This window comes from Panthera tigris, chromosome C2, assembly GCF_018350195.1.
Source record: "Panthera tigris isolate Pti1 chromosome C2, P.tigris_Pti1_mat1.1, whole genome shotgun sequence".
In the NCBI taxonomy this organism is placed as follows: Eukaryota; Metazoa; Chordata; class Mammalia; order Carnivora; family Felidae; genus Panthera; species Panthera tigris.
This window is the reverse complement of record NC_056668.1, coordinates 103,974,082-103,987,310: the sequence shown is the minus strand read 5'-3', so window position 1 is coordinate 103,987,310 and position 13,229 is coordinate 103,974,082. Positions and strand designations below refer to the sequence as shown.

General features: G+C 39.6%; 1 protein-coding gene across 1 annotated transcript in view; it reads right to left on the bottom strand.

Moving 5' to 3' along the window:
* Positions 1–13,229, bottom strand: part of LOC102972092 — a 43,998-nt gene that overhangs the window by 9,158 nt on the left and 21,611 nt on the right. Inside the window, exons 12-13 of the mRNA XM_042998352.1 lie at positions 12,642–12,776; positions 9,562–9,700 (exon numbers count right to left, since the gene is read on the bottom strand). Of these exons, the coding sequence (XP_042854286.1) occupies positions 9,562–9,700; positions 12,642–12,776 (274 nt within the window). The remainder of the gene's footprint in view (positions 1–9,561; positions 9,701–12,641; positions 12,777–13,229) is intronic.

Below are 13,229 nucleotides of genomic sequence, written 5' to 3'. Positions count from 1 at the left end.
ATGAATGGTTAACCAGGAAATTAAAGAAGAAATTTAAAAAATACATGGAAGCAAGTAAAAATGAAAACATGACAGTCCAAGCCCTTTGGGATGACTCAAAGGCAGTCCTAAGAAGAAAATACATTTCAACTCAGGCCTATTTCAAGAAGCAAGAAAGGTCCCAAATACACAACCTAGCCTTACACCTAAAGAAGCTAGAAAAGAAGCACCAAATAAAGTCCAAAGCCAACAGAAGGGAAATAATAAAGATTAGAACAGAAATAAACAATAAAGAATCCAAAAACAAAACCCAGTAGAACAGATCAATGAAACTAAGAGCTGGATTTCTGAAAGAATAAACAAAATTGATAAACTCCCAGCCAGACTCCTCACAAAGAAAAGAGGACCTAAACAGATAAAATCATGAATGAAAGAGATCACAACTAACACCACAGAAATTGTAAGAGAATAATATGAAAAATTATATGCCAACAAACTGGACAATCTGGAAGAAATGGACAAATTCCTAGACACTCACTCACTACCAAAATTCAAACGGGAATAAATAGAAACTTTGAACAGACCCATAACCAGCAAAGAAATTGAATCGGGAGGTGCCTGGGTGGTTTAGTCGGTTAAGCGTCTGACTTTGGCTCAGGTCATGATCTCTGGTTTGTTAGTTCCAGTTCCACATCGGGCTCTGTGCTGACAGCTCAGAGCCTGGAGCCTGCTTCAGATTCTGTGTCTCCCGCCCTCTCTGCCCCTCCCCTGTTCATGCTCTCCCTCTCTCAAAAATAAATAAACATCAAAAAAAATTTAAAAGAAAGAAAAAAAGAAACTGAAACAGTTATCAGAAATCTCCCAACAAATAAGAGTCCTAGGCCATATGGCTTCCAGGTGAATTCTATCAGACATTTAAAGCAGAGTTAATACATACTCTTTTCAAACTGCTCCAAAAAGTCAAATGGAAGGAAAGCTTCCAAACTCATCCTATGAACCCAGCATTACCTTGATTCCAAAACAGACAAAGACCCCACTAAAAAGGAGAATTACAGATCAATGTGCTTGATGAAGCTGGATGCAAAAATTCTCACCAAGGGGCGCCTGGGTAGCTCAGTTGGTTAAGCATCTGACTCTTGATTTTGGCTTAGGTCATGATCTCAAGATTCGTGAATTCGAGCCCCTCATCAGGCTCTGCACTGACATGTGGAGCCTGCTTGGGATTCTCTCTCTCTCCCTCCCTCCCTCTCTGTTCCTCCTCAACTTGTGCTCTCTCTCCCTATCTCAAAACAAATAAATAAAAACTTAATAAAACAAATTCTCAACAAGATACCAGCAAATTGAATTCAACAGTACATTAAAAGAATTATTCATGGGGCACCTGGGTGGCTCAGTTGGTTGAGCGGCTGATTTCAGCTCAGGTCATGATCTCACAATCTGTAAGTTCACGGCCTACATGGGGCTTGCTGCTGTCAGCAGAGTCTACTTAGATCCTCTGTCCCTCTCTCTCTGTGCCCCTCCCTGCTCATTCTCTCTCTCTCTCTCTCTCAAAAATAAATAAAAACATTAAAAAAATTAATTGAAAAGAATTATTCACTGTGATCAAGTGAGATTCATTCCTGGGCTACAGGGCTGGTTCAATATACAAAAATCAATCGATGTGATACAAGACATTAATAGAAGAAAGGATAAGAACCATATGATCCTGTCAATATATGGAGAAAAAGCATTTGACAAAATACAGCAAATCGTTTCTTGATAAAAACCCTCAAGAGTATCAGGATAGAAGGAATATACCTTAACATCATAAGAGCCATATATGAAAGGCCCACAGCTAATATCATCTTCAATGGGGAAAAACTGAGAACTTGCCCCCTAAGATCAGGAACGCTAGAGGGATGTCCACTCTCACCACTGTTGCTCAACATAGTGTTGGAAGTCCTCAGCAATCAGACAACACAAAGAAATAAAAGGCATCCAAACTGTCAAAGAAAAAGTCAAAACTTTCACTCTTCACAGATGATTTGATACTCTACATGGAAAACATGAAGACTCCACCAAAAAACTGCTAGAGCTGATACATGAATTTGGCAAAGTGCCAGGATATAAAATCAATGTACAGAAGTCAGTTATTTCTATACACCAATAATGCAGCAACAGAAAGAGATATCAAGGAATCAATGCCATTTACAATTGCACCAAAAATGACAAGTTACCTAGGAATAAACCTAACCAAAGAGATAAAAGATCTGTATGCTGAAAACTATAGAAAGCTTATAAAAGAAATTGAAGGAGATGCAAAGAAATGGAAAAACATTCCATGCTCATGGATTAGAAGAACAAATGTTAAAATGTCAATACTACCCAAAGCAATCTACACATTCAACGCAATCCCTATCAAAATAACACCAGCATTCCTCACAGAGATAGAACAAACAATCCTAAAATTTTTATGGAAACACAAAAGACCCCAAATAGCTAAAGCAATGTTGAAAAAAGAAAACCAAAGCTGGAAGCATCACAATCCGAACTTTAACCTGTATTACAAAGCTGTAAACATCAAGACAGTGTGGCACTGGCACAAAAACAGACACATAGAACAATGGAATAGAATAGAGAGCCCAGGAATGGACCCACAAATATATGGGCAACTAATCTTTGACAAAGCAGGAAAGACTATCCAATGGAATAAAGACAATCTCCTCAGCAAATGGTGCTGGGAGAACTGGACAACAACATGCAGAAAAATGAAACTGGACCACTTTCTTACAACATACACAAAAATAAATTCAAAATGGATGAAACACCTAAATGTAAGACAAGAATGAATCAAAATCCCACAGGAGAAAACAGGCAGCAACCTCTCTGACCTCAGCCACAGCAACTTCTTACTTGATATGTCTCTGGAGACAAGGGAGATAAAAACAAAAATGAACTATTGGAGGGGGGCAGGGTGCCTGGGTAGCTCAGTCAGTTAAGCGTCTGACTCTTGGTTTTGGCTCAGGTCATGATCTCACAGTTTCGTGAGTTCAAGCCCCACATCAGGCTCTGTACTGGCAACGTATAGCCTGCTTGGGATTCTCTCTCTCCCTCCCTGCTCCCCCCCATTCAACGCTGTCTCTGTCTCTCTCGAAATAAATAAACTTAAAAAAAATGGACTATTGGGACCCCATTAAGATAAAAAGCTCTACACAGCAAAGGAAGCACTCAACAAAACTAAAAGACAACGGAAAGAATGGGAGAAGATATTTGCAAATGACATATCAGATAAACAGTTATTATCTAAAATCTATAAATAACTTACCAAACTCAATACCCAAAAAAGAAATAATCCAGTGAAGAAATGGGAAAAGACATGAGCAGACATTTTTCCAAAGTAAACATCCAGATGGCTAACATACACATGAAAAATGCTCAACATCACTCATCATCAGGGAAATATAAATCAAACCACAATGAGATACCACCTCACATCTGTCAGAATGGCTAAAATTAACAACACAGGAAACAACAGATGTTGGTGAAGATGCAGAGAAAGGGGAACCCTTTTGCACTGTTGAATGCAAATTGGTGCGGCCACTCTGGAAAACAATATGGAGGTTCCTCAAAAAATTAAAAATAGACCCTAAGTAAGTACAAAAAGATGGAGATCATACCGTGCATATTTTCAGACCACAACACTATGAAACTCGAAATCAACCACAAGAAAAAATTTGGAAAGGTAACAAATACTTGGAGACTAAAGAACATCCTACTAAAGAATGAATAGGCTAACCAAGCAGTTCAAGAGGAAACTAAAAAGTATATGGAAGTCAATGAAAATGATAACACCACAACCCAAAACCTCTGACACACAGCAAAGGCAGTCATAAGAGGAAAGTATATAGCAATCTAAGCCTTCCTAAAGAAGGAAGAAAGATGTCAGATATACAACCTAACCTTACACCTTAAGGAGCTGGAAAAAGAACAGCAAATAAAACCCAAAACCAGCAGAAGACAGGAAATAATAAAGATTAGAGCAGAAATCAATGCTATCAAAACCAAAAAAAAAAAAACAAAAAACAAAAAAAAAAACAGTAGAACAGATCAATGAAACCAGAAGCTGGCTCTTTGAAAGAATGAACAAAATTGATAAACCACTAGCCAGTTTGATCAAGAAGAAAAAGGAAAGGACCCAAATAAATAAAATCAAGAATGAAAGAGGAGAGATCACAACCAACACAACAGAAATAAAAATAATAAGAAATTATTATGAGCAATTATATGCCAATAAAATGGGTAATCTGGAAGAAATGGACAACTTCCTAGAAACATATACACTACCAAAACTGAAACAGGAAGAAATAGAAAATTTGAACAGACCCATAACCAGTAAGGAAATCGAATTAGTAATAAAAAATCTGCCAAAAAACAAGAGTCCAGGGCCAGATGGCTTTCCAGAGGAATTCTACCAAACATTTAAGGAAGAGTTCACACCTATTCTCTTGAAACTGCTCCCAAAAATAGAAATGGAAGGAAGACTTCCAAACTCTTTGTATGAAGCCAGCATTACCTTGATTCCAAAACCAGACAGAGACCCCACTAAAAAGGAGAACTATAGACCAATTTCCCTGATGAACATGGATGCAAAAATCCTCAACAAGATATTAGCCAACCAGATCCAACAATATATTAAAAAAAACTATTCACCACGACCAAGTGGGATTTATACCTGGGATGCAGGGCTGGTTCAATGTCCACAAAACAATTAACGTGATTCATCACATTAATAAAAGAAAGGACAAGAACCATATGATCCGCTCAATAGATGCAGAGAAAGCATTTGACAAAATACAGCATCTTTTCTTGAAAAAAAACCCTCAAGAAAGTAGGGATAGAAGGATCACACCTCGAGATCGTAAAAGCCATATTGAACGACCCAATGCTAATATCATCCTCAATGGGGAAAAACTGAGAGCTTTCCCCATAAGGTCTGGAAAAAGACAGGGATGTCCACTCTCGCCACTGTTATTCAACAAAGTATTGGAAGTCTTAGCCTCTGCAATCAGACAACACAAAGAAATAAAAGGCATCCAAATTGGCCAGGAGGAGGTCAAACTTTCACTCTTCACAGATGACATGATACTCTATATGGAAAACCCAAAAGATTCACCAAAAAACTTCTAGAATTGATTCATGAATTCAGCAAAGTTGCAGGATATAAAATCAATGCACAGAAATTGGTTGCATTCCTATACACCAACAATGAAGCAACAGAAAGAGAAATCAAGGAATCAATCCCATTTACAGTTGCACAAAAAACCATAAAATACCTAGGAATAAACCTAACCAAAGAGGTGAAAAATCTATACACTGAAAACTATAGAAAGCTTATGAAAGAAATTGAAGAAGACACAAAAAGATAGAAAAAGATTCCATGCTCCTGGATAGGAAGAACAAATATTGTTAAAATGTTGATACCACCCAAAGCAATCTACATATTCAATGCAATCCCTATCAAAGTAATACCAGCATTCTTCACAGAGCTAAAAAAAATAATCCTAAAATTTGTATGGAACCAGGAAAGACCCCAATAGCCAAAACAATCTTGAAAAAGAAAACCAAAGCAGGAGGCATCACAATCCCGGACTTCAAGCTATACTACAAAGCTGTAATCATCAAGACAGTATGGTACTGGCACAAAAACAGACACTCAGATCAATGGAACAGATTAGAGAACCCAGAAATGGACCCACAAACATATGGCCAACTAATCTTTGACAAAGCAGGAAAGAATATCCAAGGGAATAAAGAGAGTCTCTTCAGCAAGTGGGGCTGGGAAAACTGGACAGCGACATGCAGAAAAATGAACCTGGACCACTTTCTTACACCATACACAAAAATAAACTCAAAATGGATGAAAGACTTAAATGTAAGACAGGAAGCCATCAAAATCCTCAAGGAGAAAGCAAGTAAAAACCTCTTTGATCTTGGCCACAGCAACTTCTTACTCAACACGTCTCCAGAGGCAAGGGAAACAAAAGCAAAAATGAACTACTGGGACCTCATCAAAATAAAAAGCTTCTGCACAGCGAAGGAAACAATCAGCAAAACTAAAAGGCAACCAGCAGAATGGGAGAAGATATTTGCAAATGACATATCAGATAAAGGGTTAGCATACAAAATCTATAAAGAACTTACCAAACTCAACACCCAAAAAACAAATAATCCAGTGAAGAAATGGGCAAAAGACATGAATAGACACTTCTCCAAGGAAGACATCCAGATTTCCAACTGACACATGAAAAAATGCTCCACGTCACTCATCATCAGGGAAATACAAATCAAAGCCACAATGAGATACCACCTTATACCTGTCAGAATGGTTAACATTAACAACTCAGGCAACAACGGATGTTGGCAAGGATGCGGAGAAAAAGGATCTCTTTTGCATTGTTGGTGGCAATGCAAGCTGGTGCAGCCACTCTGAAAAACAGTATGGAGGTTTCTCAAAAAACTAAAAATAGAACTACCCTACGACCCAGCAATTGCACTACTAGGCATTTATCCACGGGATACAGGTGTGCTATTTCGAAGGGACACATGTACCCCAATGTTTATAGCAGCACTATCAACAATAGCCAAAGTATAGAAAGAGCCCAAATGCCCATTGATGGATGAATGGATAAAGAAGATGTGGTATATATATACAATGGAGTATTACTCGGCAATCAAAAAGAATGAAATCTTGCCATTTGCAACTACGTGGATGGAACTGGAGGGTGTTATACTAAGTGAAATTAGTCAGAGAAAGACAAAAATCATATGACTTCACTCATATGAGGACTTTAAGAGACAAAAGAGATGAACCTAAGGGAAGGGAAACAAAAATAATATAAAAACAGGGAGGGGGACAAAACAGAAAAGACTCATCAATACGGAGAACAAACTGAGGGTTGCTGGAGGGTTGTGGGAGGGGGGATGGGCTAAATGGGTAAGGGGCATTAAGGAGTCTACTCCTGAAATCACCGTTGCACTATATGCTAACTAATTTGGATGTAAATTTTAAAAAATAAAATTTAAAAAAAAAAGCAAAAAAAAAAAAAATTAAAAATAGAACTACCCTACAACCCAGCAATTGTACTACTAGAAATTGATCCAAAGGATACAAAAATGCTGATTCGAAGGGGGCACATACACCCCAATGTTTATAGCAGCACTATCAATAATAGCCAAATTATGAAAGAACCTAAATGTCCACCAACAGATAAACGAATTAAGAAGATGTGGTGTATATATACAATGGAATACTACTTGGCAATGAAAAAGAATGAAATCTTGCAATTTGCAAGGACATGGATGGAACTAGAAGGTATTATGCTAAGTGAAATAAGTTAGAGTAAGACAGATATCATATGATTTCATATGTGGAATTTAAGAAACACAACAGATGAACATAGGGGAAGGGAAGGAAAAATAAGATAAAAACAGAGAAGGAGGCAAACCGTAAGAGATTCTTAAGTACAGAGAACAAACTGAGGGTTGCTGGAGGGGGGAGAGGGTGGAAGGATGGGTTAAATGGGTGACAGGCATTAAGGAGGGCACTTTTCAGGATAAGCACTGGGTGTCACTATGTAAGAGATGAATCACTGGGTTCTATTCCTAAAGTTAAGACTACACTGTATGGTAACTAACCTGAATATAAATAAAAAAAGAAACAAACAAACAAAGAGTATAATATTGAGATTAAGAATCAATCCCATCGGGGCGCCTGGGTGGCGCAGTCGGTTAAGTGTCCGACTTCAGCCAGGTCACGATCTTGCGGTCCGTGAGTTCGAGCCCCGCGTCAGGCTCTGGGCTGATGGCTCGGAGCCTGGAGCCTGTTTCCGATTCTGTGTCTCCCTCTCTCTCTGCCCCTCCCCCGTTCATGCTGTGTCTCTCTCTGTCCCAAAAATAAAAAAATAAAAAACATTGAAAAAAAAAAAATTAAAAAAAAAAAAAAAAAGAATCAATCCCATCTACCAAAAAGGTTCATGCTTAAACTAGGACTGAGAATTCCAAAATGCTTAAATCAGGTTTTTTTTCTAGAGTATAAAACATGACAAGAAATACAGACTCTAACAGACAGAAATCTGTATTTTGGAAAGACATGAATATATGACCCACACACAGCACTCATTCTGTTACCATTAGCAGTTACCAAATTCCTTTGTCTACACATAACCCAGTGGATACAAAAGAAACTAGCTGAAAATTGATTCAAATGTTGTTCAGATGATAAAGAGATTTATAGAATACTTAACAGATCCTCACTGTTATTACATTTGTACAACAAAATTAAAATTCTGGAGAATGAAATTAATAGGAGAGTGGGTTAAAATCCAGCTAGTGGCACTTACTAACTTGTGCTGCTTTTTTGAAATGACACTGTATTACATATACCAGGACAGAATTAAGGTATCATAATCCAAAATGCAAATGACGCAAAAATAATTTCTACTACAAACACATGACGGTGGCAGGAGGGACCTCAGTGCCATTTGCAGATGAGGATACAACAGCCACAAGGGGGTTGGGAGACTTGCCCACACTCCCACGTACAGCTGGTCAATTCTAGGGCTGGAACTAGAACCCATAGGACCTCACTCCCAACCCACTGTTCTGCCTCCCTTCTGGGTCCAAAATGTGCTCACTATACACATTTCTGCTGTTTTAATAACTCCCTTCAATAGAATTGGAGTTCAAGCTCAGACCTGCCTGAGGAGGAGGCCAGGGGCAGATCTGGGGTATCCCCCTGAGTCTCCCCTCTCCCAGAGGCGGTCCACAGCAGCAGCAGTCCTCTTCAACTCCTCCCAGAGCAGGAGAGCATGTTGAAAAGGTGGTTGTCAGAGGACTTCCCAGCACCAAAATATCAGAAGAGGGAAATGCATTCCCACAGCACAGCTGTGATCATACCCAGCAGGAGCCACCAGCTCGTGAGGCAAACGAGACAGGCGGTCGGACAAAACATCGATGTACCTCCAGGTCACGAGAGGGACTTTGTCAGGGTACCCCTAATTCACATTAAAGTATCTGAGACCCATGGGGCGCCGGGGGGGCTCAGTCGGTTAAGCATCTGACTTCAGCTCAGGTCATGATCCTGTGGTTCATGAGTTTGAGCCCCGCTTCGGACTCCATGCTGACAGTTCAGAGCCTGGGGCCTGCTTCAGATTCTGTGTCTCCCTCACTCTCTACCCCTCCCCACCTCTCTCTCTCTCTCAAAAATAAATAAATATTTAAAAAAAAAAAAAAAAAAAATATATATATATATATATATATATATATCTGAGACCCAAACCTCAGAATGGTAAGGGGGGAAAAAAACAACACTTTATTGGCTATGCCCACCCACTGCCTGAAGTTTCCACATACTCACTGAACTATACCCACTGACCAAGGGGTCTGGACATTGGTGCCTGAGAATCAGAGCCTAGCTGGGGTTTTTGTGTCTCTTAATCACATTTTTAAATGTTACGGTAATGAAACAGACAATTACTCTATTTGTCTTCCCACCCCAACCAACCCACAAACCAGAGTTTTCATTCAAGACACAAAAACACTTACATTCTCTCAGCTTTGCTTTCCATACAATTTCCTCAGAATCCATTTCAACCAAAAGTAATTTAAACTCCACTGGTTGCTCCAAATACACTTCAATGTAACTTTTCAATTTTAAAAGTGAACCGTCAACAAATTCGATCTCCTTAAAAAAAGGGGGGGGGATTTTTAAAATTAAAAGTTGCATTAGTTGACAATAACAAATGTCAAATAAGGAATACTAGAAGGGTTAGTGCTGACCTGAACGCTTACTGAAACTCTGATGCTCGAAATGCCACTCCTTAATCACAGACCCTCTTATTCTCTTGCTTCTAGACCCTCATTACTCCAACCTGCTTTTCTACTTCATTGAGGCTTCCAGTATGTTGGCCCTATTTTTTTTAAGATGTAACTTTTCAGCCCTTTCTTGGTTTCAGTGTTTCACGTTCCCAAACTAATCACCCTTTTGTAGGTGCTTTTAAACTTCCTCACCACCTTTTGCTTCGATCATTCCACAGCCCGGAATTGATTTAAAACATTGACAGAACTACACTGAGTGTTTTAGCCACACTCTGTCACTGAATACCACCTTTCCCCCAACAAACCCTTTCTTTGCTATTTTATGGATAAAGAATCTCAGAGAAGCTAATAAACTTGCCTAAATCCACATCTAGGAAATGGTAGAACTGAATTTGAATCCACACCTTCTGACTCCTCTTTTTTTTTTAAGTTTATTTATTTATTTTGAAAGAGAGAGAGCGAGCGAGCACGGGTGGGGGAGGGGCAGAGAAGGAGAGAGAAAATTCCAAGCAGGTTCTGCGCCATCAGCACAGAGCCCAATGAGAGGCTCAAACTCACAAACTATGAGATCGTGACCTGAGCCAAAATCCAAGAGTCAGATGCTTAACCAACTGAGCCACCCAGGTGCCCCACCTTCTGACTCCTCTTAACTACTACAGAGACTGATTCCTGTCCTGGACCTCCTCTGCTCCTCTGCAGACTGACTCACAAGCCTAGAGGGAGAAGTCTACTTAAAAAAAAAAAAAAAAAATCACTGGAATGTACTAGGCACCACCTTTAAAAACCAGGGATCTTAATCTGCCCCTCTTCTTTCCCATTACAAATCACTAGCATTATCCTCACAACCTTTAATAGGTCACGAAGGCCTACAAAGCAAAGATCTCTCTCTCTCTCTCTCTCTCTCTCTCTCTCTCTCTCTCTCTCCTGTGGCCCCACTTTTCCCAAAGCCCTCTGCATTCCCATTTCCTGGAACTATTCTGGTGCCCTGAGCCCAGCTGCACATCCCCATCACCTCACTTGGGCACTTATGGTTTCCTCTTCTGGGAGAGCTGCCTCCCCGGTGAATCTCTCTCCCTTCAAACCCAGAACAAATGTCACCACATGGGAACCCTTCCTGAAATTCACCACACCCATCTCTATGGTAATACCACATGACAAGTTAAAATTATTTCTTTACATGAATATAGTATGTCTCTTTCTATACTGGCATCTTTTGAAGGAAAAGATCATGACACTCTTAGCTCTTATCCCAGACTGACTTTTAATAGGTAATTTTGATAAATGACTGTTAAACACATCATTAATGGTATAAAATCAGCAAGAATACCTTAGGTTTACAGAGTTTCACAACTCTCAGAGAACCCCAAAACCATTACCTTTCTATGATCCTTTGGGCAATACTAGGAGATTATCCCCCATTTTATAGCCCAGAAATTTGGTTGAGAGAGAGCACACAACTGGTGGCAGAATTAGACTATTTAAAGCCCTCCCACCATCATCTTGTGTAAACGAGAGCTCTGGGGACGATCTCAGTCCTTTCCTAGACAGATTTACCCACTGAATGTGTACTATTCCCTCTCCTGGTAGCTCTTAATCCTGGCAGCACATTATAGTCACCCTGGGAGCTTTAACAAGCCCGATGCCGAAGCCACTCCCAAACCAATTATGTCAGTATCTCTGGAGATGGAACCCAGGCCACAGACTTTTTTAAAGCTCCCCTAGGAATTCCATTTTGCAGCAAAGGCCAAGAATCACACTGTTCTAAGCAAGCCCTTCACATTTAATTCCACCTCCCAGGCAAGACCGCAGTTGGCTTCTTGTGATCATCTTGAGGTAGCATCTGCCAGGGCTTGATCAGCTTGCAAGGGCTGAGAACCTCTCAGATCCCAGTGGAAAGACTGTGGAATTAGGACCCAAGGGCAGACGGGGCTCAGGGCCAGGCTCTCCCACCGCCTGGCCATGGGACTCAGTGGCTCACTGGCCCACTTTGCACATTAGTTTCTTCAGCCATGCTACTGTAAGGCTCAAAACACACCAGGTGGAAAGAGACCCTTTGAAACTGGAAAGGAAGGTCATAGAAGGCCATCTGATCAACCTGACTACTTCTCCAGGGCACCAGGCCCCTGAGAATATAAGAAAATAATGCAACATGGGCCACTGCAATCAGCTCTCTCTTGCTTCATCTTTTAATGTAATGGAATCAAAACGTTGTTCTCAACTTTTCATAAACTATAAAACAAACATAAAAAGGTGTACAAAAAGAATTTCCACACAGATGTCTAGTTAGATAAGGTATGGCACACAATCAGAGCACATAATGAAAATAAGTTTTAAAAATAACTTAGTCATTTACAGGAAACCAAAATCACTTACAAATGTCATGTGTACAGTGAATAGTTGAAACCTAGTGACAATTTGTTCTCATAACTATTTTTCAAATGCCTTCCAGTAAGAAAAGCCAGTACCCTTGTTAGCAACTCTTTTCCATTAACCTTCAGTGCTCTGTGACTTAAAATCAAGCTTAAGGTTTTCATTCCTTTGAAGCTAACATTGAATTTAATTAAAAAAAAAAAAAACTCGAGAAAATTTAAAACCTTTTTAAAGGGAAAGAGATTAGATAAGTCGATTTTTCAGATTAATTCTGAAATTCAACAGCATCTCTGGAATAAGCTTCAAGTTTAGCAAAACAATTGCTTTCTTTTAAATAAAAAATGAGAACAAAACACATTATTTTAAAACCTTCAGAATACATATCTACAAAATATACATCCTGCTGCTACTCCAAGTGGTTTTCAAAATATATATACCTCTGGGGTAATTTCGGCTTCCGGTTCGCTGATCAGTCTGTATTTCTTCCCATTCTGCAATAACTTCTGGCAAACAGGAGGCTTGTCAATTTTCATGAATTTCTTGGAGGAGTGCTTTACAGACTTGGAAATATCCTGAAGGTAGAAATAGGTTTTGGTTTTGAAATGCATCAGCAACAACTGTAAGGACTCTAAGCATCCGAGCAGTGCATGTGCTGCCCTGCATTATCTTCATTTCCCTGTACAAAATGACAGCAAGGGAGAAACTTTCACGGTGCTCTGAAAAGAAATGCCATAGAGGCGAATAAGGCACCTTTGATCTGCACTTCAGGCTTCTAGGTGCCCAAACATCTTTCTGCCAAAGCACTACAGCCAAAGCACCCACCCTGCATGGCACCTAAAATTTGCTTCTGAAGGATTTGAGAAAATTAAATTAGGGCTAGTGTTACACATTCGTATTGATTATATGCCAATGATGTGAACAGAGAGCAGCTACTTTATTGTCAACAGTTCTGCTTTACCTGAAGTTTATTTCTACCCAGCACCTTACATGTTCCCATCCTTATTTTCACAACTGTCCCAGAGGGG